This window comes from Eubalaena glacialis, chromosome 17 (genome assembly GCF_028564815.1).
Source record: "Eubalaena glacialis isolate mEubGla1 chromosome 17, mEubGla1.1.hap2.+ XY, whole genome shotgun sequence".
Classification (NCBI taxonomy): domain Eukaryota; kingdom Metazoa; phylum Chordata; class Mammalia; order Artiodactyla; family Balaenidae; genus Eubalaena; species Eubalaena glacialis.
Window position 1 is genome coordinate 21,457,468 of NC_083732.1, and position 20,518 is coordinate 21,477,985.

Consider the following 20,518-nt stretch of genomic DNA (forward strand, 5'->3'; position numbering starts at 1 on the left):
TGGCCTTTTGGTTTGGCTAAAAAGTCTGTTTGGAATTGTTCTGTTGCTGAAAACATCTTTTCTTAATAGAGTAACACTTCACTTACTGAGTGCTGTTAGGAAAAACAGCTTCCAAAGGAATCAAGTTTTTGCCTTTGAGTGCCAACACATTTTGAAGGCTTCCTCAAATACAGCAATGTTAATGTCACTGCCTCCTTAACCAAATGATACAGATTGTAAAGTACTTTTATTGATGATCCGAGGTCATTTTTTTAAGCCACAATTACTATTCAGTTATTCTCCAGAGTCTGTGTGTCCCTACTGTAAATGTTACCAGATTAGAGTTTTTAAATTCTTTTTTTCCATTGATACCAGGTTTTCTATTATTCCTTGTTACTATAAACATGCTTGCTTTTTACCAGTGTTCTCCATCTCTCGTCTGTTATTTTTCATCTGTTGGTGAAAGTTCATTAGAAATCTATTCAAAATAAAGCAGCCCCTAAATGGGAACTCAAAGAACTATGCCATGGGTAGAGCTTTGGTGCATGAAATCTATGAAAACCTGTTTGAATTTCTCAAGGCTTTGCTGGCTGTGGCCATTTCAGATAGTGATGCCGTTAACGTACCACAAACCTAATAGAATTCATAAGAATCGTGGCTTGTATCGACTGATTATTTGCTGTAGCCTTTGAACTGGTTTTCTTGCTTTTACTCGTTAACTCTTCACACATTAGTCATTGTGATCCTTTAAAAGAATGTAAGTTTGATGTCATTTCTCTGTTTAAAACCTTCCGGTGGTTTCCTCATCCTTAGAATAAATTCGGGTATCTTTTCACCCTGGCCTGCAAGGGCCGGCCCCGGATCCCCTTATCTCACTGCCTCATTTCCCACCTCTCTTGCTCCCTCTCATTTCTTGCTGTTCTTTGAACAGGTGATGGACGCTCACCTGAGACCTTGGGCACTTGCCATTTTCTTATCCTGGCGCCCCTTCTCTGCTTGGCTCTCTCTCTCTTTTCATTCAGATCTCTTCAAATTTCAGCTCCTCAGAGAGGACTTCCAGGAGCATGTAATTCAATACAGCATCTCTTGTCACTCTCCATTCCCTTAGCCTGTTTTATTTTCTTCGGAGTACTTCTAACATCTGAAATGATCTTACAACATGTGTTTATTGTCTATCACCCCTCCAAGAATGTAAACTCCATGAAAGCCAGGGGTTTTGTTTTATTCATGAACACATCTCTGAGTACAGAAGAAGAAGAATGCCTGTAGGGGCTCAAGAGATAATTTTTGAAAGAATGATATGTTATTTAATTCCCATTACAGTCCTAAGAGGTTGACATTACTGAATGCCCATTTCATAGGCTGAGCAAACTGAAACTCAGAGAAGTTAAATAAACCTGTCCACACCCCAGAGCCGCTAAGTACTGAAGGTGGGGGAGCTGGGAACAAGGGAGTGGGTCATGCCTTGTGTTCACTTGGACGGATGTACCTTAGATACGATCACTGAAGCCACTTGGATACACTAAATACACAAGTAGCAAACCTGACTACAGAACAAGTTGCACAGGAGAGAAAAGAAAAATGTTAGTGTGGAAGTTCTTATTTTCTCAAAGGGGGACACTCAGGGCTGAACGTTAGGTTCTGGATGCTGAAGTGGAAACATAGGATGTGGCTAAATACGACCCAGTTGTCGTGAACTTTGGGCCCTGAGGCCGCTGGGGAGTGGGAACGCAAGCACCAGGGTTCAAGTAAGTCTCCTGGCAGCCACAGGGCAGCAGGTACTAGATGGAGTCCGAGGCTGTCACAGCAGCCTGGCCAGCAGGCCTGCGTCTCTGGGGGGGAGGTGAAGCTCCCTGAGGCAGCACTAAGTGTACACGTCACCCATTGACGAGAAGGTGAATGCCAGCTGCCCTTAGTGTGCTCTGTGCCAAATATCCTTAAAAGCAGGGAAAACAAAAGAAGGGAAACTATAAAGAAAAAAGACGGAGAGATGGGAGCGGTTGTGACACCCACCGGGGTAGCCACCCGGCTCCTCCTTTGAGGATGGCTCTGTGGCCTCACTGTGGTGGGTCAGGTCCGCAGGCCGCCTCAGCCCTCAGTTCCTTCAGGGTCCGCCCTGGGTGCAGCGCTGCCAGGCCTGAGGTCGTGCCCTCCCCAGAGCGGCCACATCCAGGGTCTGAGAGGTGGAGGTCAAAGGCCTGACTACTCTGGCCCCGCCTAGGACATCCTGAAAGACAAAACGCTCCAGAGATCTCCTCAGGGTTGGCCGAGGCTGGCAGGCCTGGCTTACAGTTCTGTTTCCTCTGCTATTCCTGCTTCTTCACCATTTCCTTTCACAGGCGTGGATCCCTAATGAATATCTTGTACTGATACTTCTAACCCTTTTCGACATCTGTTTCTGCAGAACCCGACCTGTGACGTTAGGTTTCATCACTGGCTAACAAGGTGTCTCTTGGTACACTGGAACCAAGAGGCAGCCTCTGGCTATCCAACGATGAGCAGAACAGCCACAGTCTCTGACCTCATGGGGGGTTATCACTTAGTGGGGGTGGCAGATGTGAAATGAAAAAAGAAAAAAAAAATATTGTACTAAGTGCCATTAGGGTCTGTAGAAAAGAAGAAAACCCCATAATATTGACAACCGTTAGTTAGCATAGGTGTATTGTGTTTTCACGTTAAAATTATGACAATGTGGGCACCTACTCAGAATTCGCTATCAAAATAACACCATAACAAAATTATTGGTAGAACAAAATCTTGTTAACTTTATTTCATCCTTTCAAATCTGCAATCTAAGATGACCATTTACTTATAATGTCCTTATCAAAGTAGATCACTGGTAAAATAGACTCCGGGATATAGAAGGCAAAGGGAGATTCTAGTTGGGATCTACTGCTTCCCCCTTTCTGGTGGCCACCATTCTCCTAAGAACACCGGTGGTGAACTGCTTCCTGTCCTGCTTTAGGTTCATGGGGTGTTCGTGAGGGTACGTCACCCAAATTTGAACGATCAGGAGCAGTATTTCTCCATCCTGGTTTAGGAATGTACACATAATCTCAGGCTGACCAATAACGGTGAGCTCCTGGACTTTGCCAGAACTATTAGGCAAGAAGCTCTCAGGCCAGTGGGATCAGAAAGCTGGTAAAATGGAAGTCTTGAGCTTCTGGTGGCCATCGTTTGGCCTGAGAATGAAGCTGACTGAATCCTTTAAAAGCTGGCTTCAGAGAAAAGCTTAAAATTACAACTGAGACATCAGATCTGAAAGTTTAAATCAACAGGTCTTACTATTGTCATTTTATGATGTTATGAAGTCATTTCTGAAAATAAATGCCCACTCATCTCAGAGTCATCACAATCTTTTATTTTTAGAGTCTAACCTATTTCCAGGAAGTAGTAGAATGAAGGAGCATTCTTAGTGGTCATTTGATAAAAACTATCCATTATTCTTGACATTAAAAATTAAATGCAATGATTAAAAAAATAATAATACGTTACCATTTGTATCATATATTTAGAATCATGTGGTTTCCAGTGTGAGTAGAATTTAGTCGTGCCTGGAAAGGAACAGAGGGCAGTGGCTGAGAAGCACATGTCCTCGTAAGACATACCTAAATAGTATGCTTAGGATGACTCATGCTAAGGATTTAGACAAAATACAGCTCTCCTCAGAGGAAACAATTTTAGCTTCTAAAGGGCATTCACTTCTGTCATCTCGATTCCTGATTTCAGCGGTTGCAGGCTGTGGACCTCTGTGCCGCACTTAGGACAAGCAAAGGACACATCAAATAAGAAGCTACTCTTCACACAGTAGTAACAGAAAACATGCTCGCAGCCTATGGTGTGAGGCATGGTGGGCCACTCCCCACACAGAGAACACTGTCTGCCGCTGGTGGCCAGCGTGCTGTCACTGCTTGGAGCTCCGGTCAGAGGGATACACCACGAAGAGAGCTTGGCTTTCAACTTCTGGATGTTGACAAGTGGTAAGAGGAAAATTAGAAACTCGGCAAAGCTGTGCCAGAGGAGTTCTCTATTCATATACTCAAAGCCTACTTCTCGGACATTTTGGGGCCTGCAAAATACAGAACGGATGCCCAGCAGACGCTCGGTCAAAGTTGCGAACTTGCCCCTTTGAAGGAAAATCAAGAAGTTAATCAACCTGCCCAGCTTCAAAAGTCCAACCACGAGATTCACGCACTGCTTGGCTTTCCTGAAGGATGCTACGTGACGGTTTCGAAACAAATCGTAGCATCGCTCTTCTAACCACTTCCCACCGATTGTACAGACGGCATACCAGAGCTTTTGATTTTTGCTCGGTGGCTGGTATCTCAGGTTTGGGGAAAAATCGTTCTTGTACTGAATATTCAAAACTGACTGTCCCACGGTGGCATTTTTAGAGTAGATGGTGAATCTCCACAAGAAAAGCCACAAGAATGCTTTCACCTCTGGTTCAAAGCGGGCTAACAGCCCTGGCTTAAATCCATGAAAGCACTGAGTAAACTGGGACCAAACGAGCTGCTCCAGGGCCTTGTTTAGTTCAAGTGCATCCAACTGGCTTATTCTTAGCACTCTGTTTGTCCGCTTCATATTCTCATCTCTGGAAGCCATGCTTTCTCTGAAGGTCTCTAGGAAAAAGTACAATTAGAAACCATCATCAAACAGTTGCAATCTTGTACCATCTTCTCGACTTACACTTGGAAAACTGTGACACACAAATGACACAGGACACAGAGGAGATGGGTTTTCAGTAGCATCAAAGCAGCACAGTAAACAATCACTTCTTACTTGGAACTTCTTCCTTTCTTCTCTCTCTCTCCTCCCTCTCTCCTTTCCTTTCTTTTCCTATCTTTTCTTTCCATTCTTTTTTTTGGCCCTCCTAATCAAAGGAATAACAAGTTTTAGCAAGTTGCATCCTTTTTCCACAAACTTTCCCCTAGGTAGTCCTCCTGGGTCAGATATTTTAAAGGGAGATGATAAAATCCTAAGGCTAACAGCGATGAGGCTGAATAATAACATGACCTATTAAATACATGAACTTAATAAATACAATGAACTATGTGGAACGTTGCAATGGATGGTAAGTCAAGACCTCAGTTTAATTTCCAGCATTTCTACTGACTCCGAAGGAATATTTTCAACAAGTCATTTAATGTGTCTCAAGAACATTTTACATTTGTAAAGGAAGTTAGGAGAAAACAAAATTAAACAGTAAGTATTATTCTAGCACACAGTCATAGACAATAAATAGTAGCGCAAAGCAACATGAATGCAGGAATGCCATTATTAAGGTGCACATACAGTTCTCTAAGAAAAGGAAACTATGATGTAAAAATAGACACTGAGATCATTTCATAAAAACACTAAGGAAACAAATAGGTGCTATAGGGATAAAAATCTTTTAAAATGAAATAGAAAAAAGCTGATTAATGGTTAGCTGGGTATGACTGACTCATTCAAAACACATTTATTAAATGCCTATTTTGTGCAAATCAATGAGATTAAACCACCCAGCAGCTACTGTTGTTAAGGAGTTTAGAGATTCTACATTTTCCTTTAGGTATTTTACATTTTATTAATGAACTGGCAAATCCAAACTATGACAAGAAATCCCTTTAAATTTAGTTCCTAAAACAGGCCCTCAACACACAGAGCTGGATCGTGATCTCTGGGCCATCAGAAGGCCTTTGCAAGGCCCGAGGCACTAAGGGAACACTGAGCTACAGATGGAGGCAGGGATCCCGGTGAAGTTCACTGCCGCCAACTGTGCAGCAATAGTGACCTTGGTCAAGTCATTTTACCATGTCTCTGCTTTGGTTTCTTCACTTACAAAACTAAGGACCGGAGACAAAATGACATCTAAAGTTCTTTCAAATTCTATTATAATTTTTTACAAGATTATACAAAAATAAGAAACAAAAATGACTACTAAATGATAGGTGGTTTAGTGCTGTTTTCGTCTCAAACCAGATCCATGACAGGAATGCTTCTCACTGATAAATGGGGTGGGTGACCTCAACTTTTTCCCCCTTCCTGCAGCTCCCTCAAGACTTGACTTGGCCGCCTATAAGCTACAACAGTGGGGATTTTGGCTGCAAGTTCTGTGAAATCCTTGCCTCGCACTAGCCAGGAGCTACAGGAAAGAAACAAGGGGATTAGGACAGAGTGCCCTTTCTTCTCTGTTTTTCTAATCCCCTCCCAGCCTTTTCCTCATCCTGGCTGCTCTCAGCTCCCCGCTGGATGACATCTAATTGGTCTATCTTACCTTTTGCGTCCTTCAGTGCATTTCCCACACGGCAATCCTTCTACCACACAAGCCTCCCCAGATCTACCCCCAGGCTGCTTTCCTTCCTAATGCTTCAACCTCTAGTCACAAAGTGGCCCCCTCTCTTGTTCGCTAGTGGACATTTGCTGTCTGTTCCCATCACCTGGAACAGTCTGTTCCCATTCTTTAACTGAAAAACTCACATGATACTAAGTTTTTAAGTACTAGCTTAGGGACCACTTCCTTCTGACCCTCCAAATATGAGTTAGCTGCCTCTCTAGCTGTTCCTTTAGCACCCCGTCCTTCCTCTTTCTTGGCCTTTATGTATTTACTGTTCGTAAACTACTTTTTAATTGTCTACTTCCTCCGCTAGAGGATAAGCCCTGTTGCAAAGATTCAGTCCTGTCACAGCTGAATCTTAGCAACTAGCACAGTGCCTGGTACACAGACCGCCTCCTGCAAATACTAGATGAGTGGAGTAGTGAACACGGAAGTCTAGGGTGGGTGAAGGGTAGAAAATACAAATTCCCATCCCCAAACCTTTAAAACTATTTCAAGTTACCATATCCAGACCGTTGATTACTATTTCTTTCAACATGTTTCTTGTGCCTCTGCTGTTTCCCAATGAATGTGTCAGAGCCAGTGATAAAATGGGAGAGCAGACACAGTCTCAGCCCTTGCGGAGATGATAATCTAGTGAGTGGGAGGAGGGGGAAAGGAAGAGTGTGCTGCAGAAAATAACACACAGGCGATTACGATAAGGTGTGATAGGTGATGCGCAAGGGGAACTTCAGAACATTTTGCTCGCAACTAGACCTCAGAAGGTCCAAGAAGGCTTCGGGGGCGGGAGGCAAGATCCCTGCAGCCACCTGAAGGATCAGCAGTGTCCGGCAGGTAAGAGAAGGTAAGAAAACCACTCCAACAGAGGGAACGCTAGGCGCCAAGGACAGGAGGGGTCAGGACAAAAGATGAGGCTGGAAAGGAAAGCAAAAGACGGAAGCGAAAGGCTCTGAACGCCGGGCTGAGAAGGTTGAGTTTTATCAAGCAGGTAATGGGGGAGCCACTGAATGGCTGTAAGCAAAGAACTAATCACTGCATTTTAGACAGCTTGTTCTGGCCACATGGAGAATGGATCAGAGGCTGAAAGACTGGAGGCAGAGAGACCAATTAAGAGGACTGTTAACATGATTTAGTGAGAAACTAAGGATGGTCTAAATTAGAAAGGTATCAATGGGGATGGAGAAAAATAGGTACCTTTGAAAGCTTTGAGGTGGAAGAATGGACACGACTTAGTGAGAAGTAAGCCAAGAATAACTGACTTGAGTAATGGAGTGGATGGTAGTCCAATTCTCTGAAATAGGAAACACATGCAGAGATATAGATTTGAAGGGAAAGATAATAAATCTGTGTAGTTTTAGAGATCTGAGGCTCCTGTGAGACAGTTCAGTGGAAAAGCTCAGTAGGCAGTTATGGGGATATGACAGAGAGAATCTGGGTGGAGATTTTGAGTGTGAGCCCCCTCTCATGGGACCGATCTATTTTAAATCTACTTGATCTATTTAAATGCTACGATCGGGAAGGCAGTGGTCTAAGGATAGGCAGATCTTGTCCATTTACAGCACATTCAACTTTCTTTGTAACAACATCACCTTGTTCTCATGGTTTCCTACTCCAGCTACTGTGGCATTTCATGGGTTATGTTCACTGCTAACACAAACCTTTGGCCTTTCAATCTTTCTCTGCTGGGGTCTTCGCATCACATTCCTGTAGTGCTTCTAGTCTAGCGCTCTTCAAACCTGGGCACTCATCACGTGGAGGCCTTGTTAGATTGCGTCCCTCAGTTCCAGATTTTCTGATTCAGTAGGCCCGGAGTGGGAGCCAAGAATTTGCATTTCTAGCAAGTTCCCAGGTGATGTCGCAAATTACTGGGCTAGTCCATTTCAAAGCTGAATTCATAATTTTGTGGTCATATCTATCACCCATACAGTTCAATGCTGCATGCTGGTCTTCCCACTCATTTCTGCTTGGTTTTCATTCCTAGATCTACAGAGGTTCTTACAAATCTTCACTGATTCAGGCTTTCTCGTTCTGCTATTAAGTAGTCCTTGTGAGATTGAGACCATTCACAGATTCCACAAATTCTATGAGCATCAATACATCCTAGCCCTGCCAGGTGCCTGGGATGCAAAGATAAAGTCTTATCCTGGCTCTCACTTTAAAGACCCCCACCAAGGTCTGCACAAGGGAAGCAGGCAAGGTGATGGACAAGTCGGGCATTAGCGAAGGGAGATGGTATTGCACGGTTCTCAAAGACACTACATAAATTTTCAAACTATCTCAATAGAAAAAAACTCCCAAAATTTATGTAAAAAATCATCAGTGATTATTTTGCTCACTTTTTTCTGCAGTTTACAAATCTTCTCTAATTAACATAACATGTATGTAATTAAGAAAAGAAAAAACGAAAACATTATTTGAAAAACCTCATAAGAAAACTAAACTCTATAAAGTTATTTGTTCTTATTTACCAAATCATGTCTTTTTTACCTCATTATTGCCCCTGGGATAAAGTACAAACTTCTTAGACCTAACCTAGCTCAATTCTGTCTCCATCTCTGTAACCATATAACCCATTATTCACCAAAGAACCTTTAATTGCAGACTATCCTTCGGTCCTGCGTTTGTACCTTTTCTCATGTACCTAAAACACTTACCTTCCCCAGCAACTCCTCCTACCGCCCTCGACCATCTGCCCTTCACATTCCAACCCAGTTGCAACATTTTCCATGAAACCTTCACAATTATCTCCAACTCCCATTGTCAGCATTTTTAACTCTGACAGCAATTGTCCATGTCACATGCTTGAGCCCTCAACTCTTTGTACCGTGATTTCAGTTGTGTGAATACATCTTCTCTCCCTAACTTGACCATAAACTAGTTAAGGGAAAGTGCCTCATACTTGCTTCTCAAAGTGCTTGCCACCCACAAAGTGACTTTGATACCTAACTCAGTTTTCCTCACGCAAAATTCTATAATCGTTCAGGATAGGTGGGAATACGGTATATGCAACTCTTCTACTGTGACAGTGTCAACAACTCGGCGTCTTCCCCAGGTTTTGTATTCTGTGGTCAGCAAGATAAGGGAAACTCCCTTATTTGTAAAAAGTACTCCTGAAAAAGCTCGGATCATACTGGACATCAATGTCAAGTCCAACACTACCAGTCCCCTCCCCTCACCCCTTCCCTGCCCCCAGCATTGAACTGGATGGATTGTTATTCTTTTCGGTTGAGGGTCAGATGAGAAATATGGCTTGTGTTAGAGCACCAGTTCTGCCAATTTATGTATCTTCAGATATTAGAGTCACAGTCAGTTCTTAGTAATCTTATAAAATTTACCACAAAGACAGGCACATAGTAGTTGCTTAGTAAAGATTTGTTGATCCCATATGCAGTGGAATGAGTAGTTTGGTAGTGAATCTGTACTGACTGAACATTGCTGAGAGCATCTAGAGGAACTGGAGGCTGAGGGGCGCGATCTCTTCTCAGGTTCCTTACTTATATGTAGGGAGAAACTGCTCAGAGAGAGTGGCTTCTCAGAGGAATCATCTATTTCAAGTCCCTCATTTCTGGAGGAATCATACTGACGGACATTTAGTAAAGACAGGAATTTTTAATGGCTGCCAGAAAAGAAGACTTAACACACTCTCTAACCAATCCAATATTTAACAATCCTTATTATCAAAAAATTCTTTCTTATCCCTTCTGTTACAGTTTAACATTTTTTTTTTTTCTTTCCTTTTCTTCGCCCCAGGCCTGGCCTCGGTGTAGATTAAGAACAGCTGGGCTCGATCTCCTCCCTACAGAAGACTTTTTACTAGAGCAGAAGACTATTATTAACTACTCTTTGGCCTTTGCTCTTCCAGATGAATAATTTGTTTCTCTGTTTTTTTTGTTTTAGGTTTTAGTTTCTAACATTTTAGTCATTTTTGTGACTTCTTTTAGTTGTAAACATAGAACAGACACTGTCCATTACGCACCATAGTTTGTTAAAGTACAATAGCCTTCCTATTGCTCTATATTCTTGTCTGGCAACTGTGACAGAGTAGAAAGACCAGGTTTAAAATCAGATGGACTTGGGCTCAAATTCCAGCTTGGTCATTTAGTTGCTATGTAATCTTAAAAAAGTCATTAGCATCAGATTCTTCTAGAAGTTGGAAATGAACCACTACCTGACAATGTTGGTAAGATTAAAGCGGATAATGTTATGAAAGTGGTTTGGAAACGGGAAAGCAGTATTATTATTGTATTATTGCTACTTTGGTTAGGGATCAGCATCAGAAGAAAAAGACTCGGTGGATTTTACCAAATCTCATTTCAAAAGACTGAAATCTTCATTATTACTCATCTAATGCCTCAATCGACCTGTGGTAAAAGAATTTTTTTTCCGCAGGAAATACTGACTACACCATTAAAACATAACTGGGGCAGTTACACAGTGAACATGATGTCACCTTGATGTGGGCACGTGTGGGGGCCGGACGGGAAGGGGCGAGACATGGTCCAGTGGAACTCATCACACCCTTCACTTGCATCTTATCTGAGAGGAGATGTTGGGGTGGGAATCCCGAGAGAACGGGGGTGGATGCCAGCATGACCTGCTCTCTGGGCTGTTTCACCTGCATCCACGTGGCTGTGCCTGTTGATCCGGAAGCAAAGAAACCTCCAGAATGCACACCGATAGCACCTGACTCTACGGTGCTTCGCTGAACAGGCCCTGATACAGGCAGTCCAAGACGAGCATCCAACATTGGTTCCTCACCGACACACTCCATTCAGTTCCTCCTCCCCACCCCTCCTGCTTTCTGGCAGGTCAGTTATTCTAGAATACTGGCTTTAGAGAAGGGCAGTGCTCAAGAGTAGAAGAAACTGATGAAATCGAAATAACTAGAAGTTCAATTCATCTGATTACAGAACTTCTTCCTTCCACTGTCATACAATACTATTTCCCCATAATGGGTGTAGAATACAGAAAAATGCCATAAGTGCCTTAAAATCACATAAAGTTATTCTCATTCTAATGTAAGAAGTTGGTGTTTCAGTGAATTCTAATTCTCTGACAAATGGCTACTCAATTTAACCAATATTTATTGAGTGCCGACAAAATGCCGGGAATTCTCCTAGGTACCAGGGATTCGGTCCAAATAGTTAAGTCTCAGTTAACTTCTTTTTAGTCAAGCATTTCTAAAGAAATAGGATGCTATGGTAATCAAGACTAGCCATCGATCTCTGAAGCAAAGAATGGATCTCACAATAGGAAAACACTATAAAGGGTCACAAAACTCCCCGGGGCAGAAAAGAGAAAAATTGCATTTAATGTTGTGCAAACTCCAGAAATATGCAAACACTGACACTGGCCATGGTCTGTCTGGGAAACACAGGGATGGGTTCCAACAGGAGCTGCGTCCTTCGTTATTTAATCCCCATCAACGTCTTTGCACTTGTTAGGAAGTAAAGAAACAAGTCGTCTGCTGTGACCAGAGCTTAATGGCTTGGCAGGAGAGACTGGCTGAAGAGTTAACACCCTGCAAAAAGACCCTGTTTTAAGGAAATTGCATTGATTTTGTAGCCATGAGTAACCACTGAAGAGAAGAGACATAACAGGATATAAATTTTAAAAGATTAATCTGATGGTGGAGTTCAAGAAGTTGAAGAAAAGGAAAACTGCAATTCTGGAAGACCAGTTACAGGACTTCTGCAACCTTTCAAGGGTCTTAACTAAGGTGCTTATTAATAACTTTCTGAACAAGTCATAGTAATTTAACTTGCTTCACTGACAACTATGAAAATAAAAAAGATTACAGTGTCCTCACATTTTCGAATCAAAAATCCCCAACTCTTCTGGTAAACCAATGCTTTCCTGACTCTGTTACATTGATTGCTATCCACACGCAACTATTGGTCAGTCTACTTCTACTTTCAAGAGTTTAAGTATTAAAAATCCCATATTATTGGTCCTTGTAGGTTAGTATCTAATTTCACAAAAGTAGGCTCAAACGTGAATAGTTAAAAAAAATACAAGCTAATCTTTTTTCAAAAAAGTTGGGATTGTTTTGAATTGAAACAAACACCATCAGATTTAATTCAAATTGATTTTTCCAGAAGGCCAAAATCAGGTGATGCTTTTTCCTACTCTGCCATGAAATCTCATTCTTTTAATACACAATCCTATCAACCTCTTCCTCCCCACTCCCCATTTCCCAAACTATACTAAGTTAAGATTCTAAAAAGCTAACCCAGGGGGAAACATTTACGGCCATGCAAAGAGACTTATACAATAATTAATTAAAAGTATAATTGGCACTAAATAAATTAGTGTTTAGTGAAGGATACTGCTATGTTAAGGATATGTGAAAAAGATGCTTAAGGCAAAAATCAAGACCAGATAAAAAGTATAGCACCTACGAGGGTTAGTGTCATTAACTTGTCACATAAATATGTTTAAGACAAAATGATCTAGCACTAAAAACTATTAAAAAGGTCTCCTGCTGATATTTTATCACTAGACAGGTCACACTGCTTTTCTTTCACAGAAGAAAAAAAACTGAAAATTCGTTTACTAAGAGCAGCGATATATAACCTTATCCCTTAAATAACTCATGCTTTCTTTTTAAGCTTTTCATTCCCCAAATAAAACTTTGTCATCTATATTGCATTCCAAAACCAAAACAAATGATTGTATCTCACTAAAGAGGGAAGAATTTTTCAGGATGTATTCCAGAGCTTTTATCGAGTATAGTACAAATTATGAATGAATATATTTTATTTAAAAACATGTTATTGACAGAAATCTATCAATAATAATGTGGGTATTGTCAAGGGCCTGTCAATATTAATGTAATTATGATTAAGAGGATAACATGGATTTTTAGCTATAATACCAAGTAACATCTCCTACATTACTGCTATCAATATACACATTATTATTGACCTGTTCCGAGATGCTCGGTACTAGATGTATTACCATTAGGCATGTTTGTCAATGCATACTGCCGACAAAAATTCTACACTTAAATTTACAGTCCTGTAAACTTTGTCAGCAGAAACATGTGATTCCCAAGTAATTGCTAAGGTTTCAAACCCATCCATGCACCCGCTCCCTGCCAGACTATCCTTTTCTAGATCCACAATAATCAACTAATTTTTAGTATAACAATGTTGCTGCCACACTATCCTAAAGGTTCTAGTAATCAAAATGGATGAGACCATTTTTGCCTTTTAGGTTTAAAAAAAAATTTTTTTAATCAGCATTTCATATTAGGAGGTTATATGAAAAAAGTTCTATAACCCGAGATCTTAAGCTTTGAACCTATACCCTACTATTTTATTTCCTTTGTGTAGTCAGATAGATTTACTGTCCATTGTATTGAAATCAATACTAATAAATGGGACATGCATCAAAGAGAGATTTAACAGGACACTGATTCCCAGAACACATTTCAAACATGAGCAAAAAAGAAAAAGCTATGGCTGGGACCCATTAGAACACAGTGACCTCTGGCACTGTGAACAGGCCTAGAAATCAACAACTGTAAGTTCAAATCCCACTTCTGCCACAGGCTTGCTAAGTGACTTGTCACTGCTCTTTTGTTCCTCTCTTTCATCAAATATGAACTAAGTCTCAATAGTTTACAGATATCTGATGATACAAATTCCAATTGTTCTCATTTGGATACAGACAAGACATGCAGAATTTGAAAATTCCCTTATGGACACTAGATCTCTGAATTACTCTTAACTTAAATGCAATCCTCATCAATTTCCAAATAGAATTTTTCTTTTTGGGGGTGCTAGTGGGTATGCAACAAAATGTCTTTAAAATATATCTGAAGGATAAAGTTCAAAATAGTATACATTTCTCAAAAAGACGAACAATGATAAGTAACTTGCCCTAGCAGAAGGGAAATACTCTTTTTATTTGGAGAGAGTTGGGAATTCAACTCAAAGACTACAATCTTCAAGACTATAATTAGCCTTACACAATTGAGCACCTTACCTATTTCATTTACGGTTATTTACTCAAGTATCTACAAATAACACAAAATACTTTTTTTTAAACCTGACCGCAGAATTGCCCACTACTTCGGCCTCACTTCACAAATACATTTTTAAGAAGACAGCATGGCACTCATAATCTTTTCTTTCAGAAAGTTGATACTTCTGAGTCTTTGAGAAAGAAAGCACATTGTGGAAATAAAGAGCAGATGTCTGAGTGAACATGGGGGTGGGGAGTTAAACTGCTTCCGATTAGTTCTGTATTCTAGCCCAGGTTTACCAACAGGCTGTGTGACTCTGGACAAGTCATTTTACCACACTATACTCTTCAGCAGTTAAAAAAAAAAAAGCGCACTGTAAAAAGTCCACCTCTCTAGAATCCTTATAGGATTTTAGGAAACCTTGGAAGAGGAAGAGAAAAAAATAAAAGAACAGTCATTTCCAACTGCAGAAATGGTTCACATCGAACATGAGTTTGGAAAAGACTAGAGAAAGTGGAGAAATCAGAACGGTGGTACCCATGAGACAGACTCAGTCCTCATGGAAAAAAGTAGCGAAGTCTGATGGAAGAGAAACCCAACCAATCTGTGAGTTTACAACTGCAGTAAACCTGTACCACTTACTTTCTGGTTATGAACTGCTAATAAGCAACGACCACAGCTAAGTGTCCTTTGCAAAATTAAATATTAAATCATTTAATCCTTACAATATTATGAAAGAGGTTCTCTCAGTATTTTTGTTTTAAATCAAGGAAACTGAGGCACAGAGAGATGAGCTGACTTGTATGAAATCACACAAGCAGAAGTGGTGGGGCCATGCTCTGTACCAGCATCCTCTATGGACAAGGCGATGACGGACCTAAAAGATGAACATAAACACTTCAGTATGGCACTGCAGGACATGCAGATGGGGCTGTTTTAAGTGGCTAAGTACTACGAGATGAAGAGTACAGGCATGAACTACAGCAAAAATTGCAATCCAAGGATGAACAAAGAGCAACCCCATGAAACTTACGGAGCAAATAGATCTTTAAGTGCTCTATAAATCTGGAAAAAAAAACCTGAGGATATAATTGCCTAAGAAGAGAATTCTAAATGACTTTAAGATTACTGGAACACAGGTTTATTTGCACATTTTATGGCACTTGAGAGAATGTGAGAAGAGCCACGAAGGAACAGAGGTATTAGCAATGGAAAAGGAGAAGTACCATGGGATACATACTATGTATGAGGCACTAGACGTTTTCTTTACAGTTCTTTACCTCATTTAATCCTCATAACACGGTAAATATTATGCCCATTTTAAGAAGTAAAAAATTAAGAGAAGACTGACAACCTGTTTAAGGTCAAGCTGGCGCTTAGTAAATTTCTGGTAAACACTAGAGAAATAGTGAAACACACAAAAGGAAGTTAGTAGTATGGGTATTTGGTAAGCTTGGATCAAATTCAATCCCACAGAACTCGAAGCAGAATTTTTCCCTCATGATCTTTCCAAACACCAGACTGCCAGTCAAGCTCTCAGGACTGTAGACAGGGAAGAAATTCAAGGAATCTGGTAAAGTTGCCCGAGTTGCCTGGGATGCACCTCATCTACTTTCCCTGTCTTTCCGTGTGGTCAGAGAACCATTCAAAGAGACTCAATATCAAATCTGAACCAAAGAAATATGGGGGTGAAAAAAGGAGGTGCCAACATTCATTTAACTATTATGAACATATACCATACGCAAGGTAGAGGCAATGCCAACTCACCTACCTGACACTGGAAAGGAGTGGGTATACATAATCAAACCAGAATTACTCCAGAGCTCTTGGTTTTCATGTTTTTATAGTAAGAAGAAGGAAAAGAAAACTGGGATGAAATTTTATCTCACCTTATTGACAGGCAGGTAAGAAGGAAGAGCTCTGGAAAATAAAATGAAGCAAGATAAAAAGCAGTCTAGAAAAGGGCATTTTGATTCCAAGGTGGGAAAAGGTTGGGAAGTTAACAGCCCACAATGGGAAGTACAGAGGGTGCTAGACATCCTCTTCCCTGCTTCCATGTCCACATCCAGAATTCACAGCGATGGCACTTGCAGTGACAGGATTACAGATGTGGGGCAAGTGCGGGCAGTTTGGGGCTTTTCTGCTGAGGTTTCTTCCACCTTCCAAAGGAACTAAGGAGGAACATGGAATGTTTAGAAACTGCTGTCATTTCACAGTGAAGAGAAAAAAGGGAACGTCCAATTTGCTTCTAGGTTGTCCAACCCAGATAATCAAGGGAGGAAAAAAAAAAAAGAGCCAGTGATTCAGAGCAGAACTTTTGTCCAGAAATAAAGATTGTGCATATTGCATACCTTTTCCTGTGCTAGAGGAACCGGACTGTGGTGGAGTGCAAGAGGCAAAGACACTTAAGATATACTTGATGTTGTGAGGAAAACATGGGGCCAGGACTTGGAAGTTTACTAGTAACGTGACGTTAGGTAAGACTGCTAACATCTTTATGGTTCAGCTACCAAAAATGGAAAATGGAAAATGGAAAACATCTGCCTTCCCTATTGCAAAGACTATTACGAGCTTCAAATGTAAGCAAAAATTTTATGGCTAAAATTTTAAAAAGTAGGGGGAAAAGAGAAAAGGAATTATGACTCTGATCAAAAAGAAAGAAACTTAAAATTTGTATCTATTAAATAAGGTTGAATATAGCCAGGTTTGTGGCTTTTGGTAATGAATTAACTGTGAACATATACACTTTATTATTTTAAAAAAACTGTAATAATCAAAGGAATGCACCTTGAATACAAATGAAAAATTAACCAAAGAAACAAAATTTTAATGCTAGAAGGAAACAGATCATCTAGTCTAAAATATGAATTTAATCTTCCTAACGGGATCCCTGTTTTTCAAGCAGAACAGAAAAAAATAGCTGTTCTTGTAAAATACTGCTGAGCGTCTGCTTGTTTCATCTCTCCTCTGCATGGCTCCAGTAAATTTCTACAGAAGTCCTCCTATGGAACAGTTTTAAAACCACAGATTGAGGTGCTACTCCTAATTTCTAAAAATGAGGAGAATAAGGCTAAGAGGTAGACCTGGTCAGGAGTAGAACTCAATTCTCTTGATTTAGTCTAGCATGTTCTCTACTATGCCCTGTTACTTCTATTTTCTTTCCCTTTTTTTTTTTTTCTTTTTTAAGGAAAAAAATAAGGGGTTCTCCTTTTAACTTGTACATAATTCCTAATTCCACTCTCTCCTTTCTTCCAAATCTCTTTATGGCCCAAAACCATTCAACTCTAATCTTTCTGGATACAAGTAATGGATAATATGGGCAAGATCAGGGAGAAGATAAAGTGAAAAAGAAAAAGGAAGAGTCAGCCATCCCAAGATTATTCTGTTCAGGCTTAACTAAAGGTAACTCATTATGGGAAAGTATTTAGAAGACAAACTGTGGTGTGGATGGAACCTCAGTCTCCCTGTAATTGCTTGAAACTGTTCAGGTATAAAGTGTTCCAGGGACATCATAGAATACAGACGTGTTGTGAGCGGTCAACAACTTGGTCTGATTCTGTGAACAGCCCTTTCACTAAGTGTAGTATTTTTGGAAAATGGGACCTAAAGAAATAAGTAAACAAACAATGAGTTTTAATTTAAGGCCTCAGAAGAACAATGATTTTTACATTCTATCTCTTATCAGAAATCAATGTTAAACATAACACGCTCATGGCAAGCAATTTTCTAAGAAAATTCTCAGTAACGTTTTCTCCCCAAGAAAATTAAAACTGCTTTTGAGTTCATCGTCTTTCAAAAATGTTGGAAACTTAAGCATACTCAAATTTTTTGGTACCAAACATAACATTTTACATGAACCATCAGATATTAAAGTTTTGACCCTGAATAATTCTTAAGCCGTTCGTAACAGTTAAATCTCACCACAGCCAAGTGCGGCGAAAAGATTTCCAAGTGTGTGTCTAGAAAGTCACTTCGCAGAATGCAAAGGAGCTCAAGTCTAGCAGTGTTTCTTTTTTTCTTTTTAATGGTGCGATCCTAAGACTATTTTTAGGAGTTTACGTTTGTCCCACTGCCTTTCCCAAAATCAGATTGTGATTGCCTCTTCCAGGAAGACAGGAAGACAATACAACAGGGAAACAAGTAAAAGGCGACAATTACAAGGTCGTGAAACTCCACGCCCTCCCAGCTGTAAGCAAGACCTCAGGTCCGCACTCCGGCTCTCTCGGGCGACACTGACCTTAGGAGTCTGCGAAACGCCCCGCTCCAAGTAACTGTTCCTGAAACATTCTCTGGGAAGCTTGGCTTTTCCTAGCAGAACCTGGGCTCTCCAAGCTTCCGGAACCCGCGCGTTTACGTAGTGACGCAGCACCCGGAAGTGCCTGAAAAAAACGGGAAACTAAACCAACGAGAACCACGCTTTAGCGCGCCGCGGAACCGCGAATGTCCATGTGCCGAAGGCCGAAGGGCCGAAGAGCCGAAGAGCCGAAGGGCCGAAGGGCCGAAGGGCCGAAGAGGACACCCGCGCGCGATGATTGGTCGGCTGACAGTGGAGGAAATCCGTATCTGATTGGCAGGAGAGTGGCGAACTCGGGGGGGCTGCGCGTGGCGAGGCCTGGGTGTCGGGGGTCGCTGGGAAGCAGGGGCTCTCGAAGGCAAGGCTTTTCCTGCCCTCGGGCGCCGGCAGCTGATCTCCGGACAAGCCCCGCCGAGTGGCGGCGGGGCGCCTCCGAGTCTCGGGGGCTCTTCGCTCGCCCCGGGTGGAGGGCCCACCGCGGGATAACCCCATAGGGAAGGGAGCCTCCGGCTAGCGCGGCAGCGTCCGGGCTGGGGCAGTTTTGCGGCGCGGCGCTGCCGTAGTGGTGGGGGGGGGGCGGGGCTTGTTGGCCTCTGCAGACTCAGGGAGGCAGGTGGCCCCGTCTAGTCGGCCGTCCACCCTGCAAAACCGCGGCTCGGGAGGCCCTACCGGGCGAACTGAAAGCGCTCGCAGCATTGGGGGCCGTGAGCTCCCGGCCGCAGGGTCGGTGTGAATCACCCCAGAGCTCTTAGAAACACCGACAGCCAGGTCGCCCAGTTCTGGGGAAGTGAGGGGGGATTTCTAGGACTGGGGCCCGACGGAAGGTGTTTTTTGAGCGTTCACCAGGCGATTATGTGTAGTCGGCGTTGAGAATCGCCACCGCCTACTCATGGATGGCACTGTCGGGCTGGTTTGCTCTAAGGTTTGAATGAAGTCAGGTGCGTAAAGTTTCCTGCACACAGTAGGTCTTAAAAACGTTTGAGCTCCTGTCTCCCCTGCCCCGCCTTCTCGCCAGGAACAATCAGTCCTCCAGTAGCTGTATTGATAGACGTTGGAGAGCTCATCCTGTAGAAGCAGTGATGCAAGAAAGCTTTGGGTTTTTTTGTTTGTTTGTTTTTTTAAATTATCCCGTGGAACACTTGTTATTTAGAATTTAAAACATTATAGACAAGATAAAAGAACATTTCTCAGTGAAGTCTAATAACTGTTCAAATTCATTTTTACCTGAAAGATACACAGTTAACACCACAGATACCTGGAATTTTCTTGTCTTCCATACATTAAGGAGTTCTCAGGTCAGGCCTAGGAGAATGATGGTGATGATTTCTCCAATTAATGAAATTCCCATTATAGGAACCAAGAGTACAAGTGATATAGAGTAGGAGCTCCAAGCTGAAAGGGTGTGTAGTTCCCTTAGGTACAGAAGGGGAGGTTTCTGCAGAGCTCGAGTTGGCCAACTAGTAGCCACTAGCCACCTGAAGTGTGGGTAGGCCAGATTGAGATCTGCTCTAAGTGTAAAATGCACACCGGATTTCTAAGATAAGGTATGAAAAGCAAAGAATGGAAACTATTCATTTGTTATATTGGTTACCTGTCAACATGAGAATGTTTTGGAAATTTTAAAATTACGTATGTGGCTCCCGTTACATTTATGTTGGATAGAGCTGTTCTAGCTCTTTGAAGAAGACCAAGTCTTTCATGTAGCAATTGTGAAGGAAGGCAACCATGTACTTCTCAGGTGGACCTACATCTGTACTGTGCTTCACTTAATTTTTATGAAAGGGAGAAAAAGGGACCAAAAGAAAGACTAACATAGGGGACATTTTCAGAAAGCAGTTTCTAATTCATGGAGCCTTATGTATCTCACATGAACGTCACGATATCCGTTGATAAAAGATACCAAGCTATTGAGAAATTTGAATTATGTTTAAGGAATCTGATTAAGAGGGCAAAA

General features: G+C 41.6%; 1 protein-coding gene across 2 annotated transcripts; it reads right to left on the minus strand.

Moving 5' to 3' along the window:
- Nucleotides 1–2,730: 2,730 nt before the first annotated feature.
- Nucleotides 2,731–18,648, minus strand: PEX2 (peroxisomal biogenesis factor 2). Of its 2 annotated transcripts, XM_061171656.1 has the most exons (3): nt 18,508–18,648; nt 4,762–4,852; nt 2,731–4,601 (listed from the first exon to the last, which is right to left on the minus strand). In XM_061171656.1, exon 3 carries the CDS (start codon nt 4,582–4,584, stop codon nt 3,667–3,669), a length of 918 nt encoding a protein of 305 aa, XP_061027639.1. In that variant the 5' UTR covers nt 4,585–4,601; nt 4,762–4,852; nt 18,508–18,648; the 3' UTR covers nt 2,731–3,666. The 2 variants fall into 2 exon arrangements, with proteins under 2 accessions (XP_061027639.1, XP_061027638.1); XM_061171655.1 differs by lacking the exon at nt 4,762–4,852 and having other exon boundaries at nt 18,508–18,646.
- Between the last annotated feature and the right edge of the window lie 1,870 nt (nt 18,649–20,518).

Bases quoted from the DNA above. Each gene is read 5' to 3' on its own strand.
- PEX2 (XM_061171656.1), bottom strand. From the start codon at position 4,584: ATGGCTTCCAGAGATGAGAATATGAAGCGGACAAACAGAGTGCTAAGA.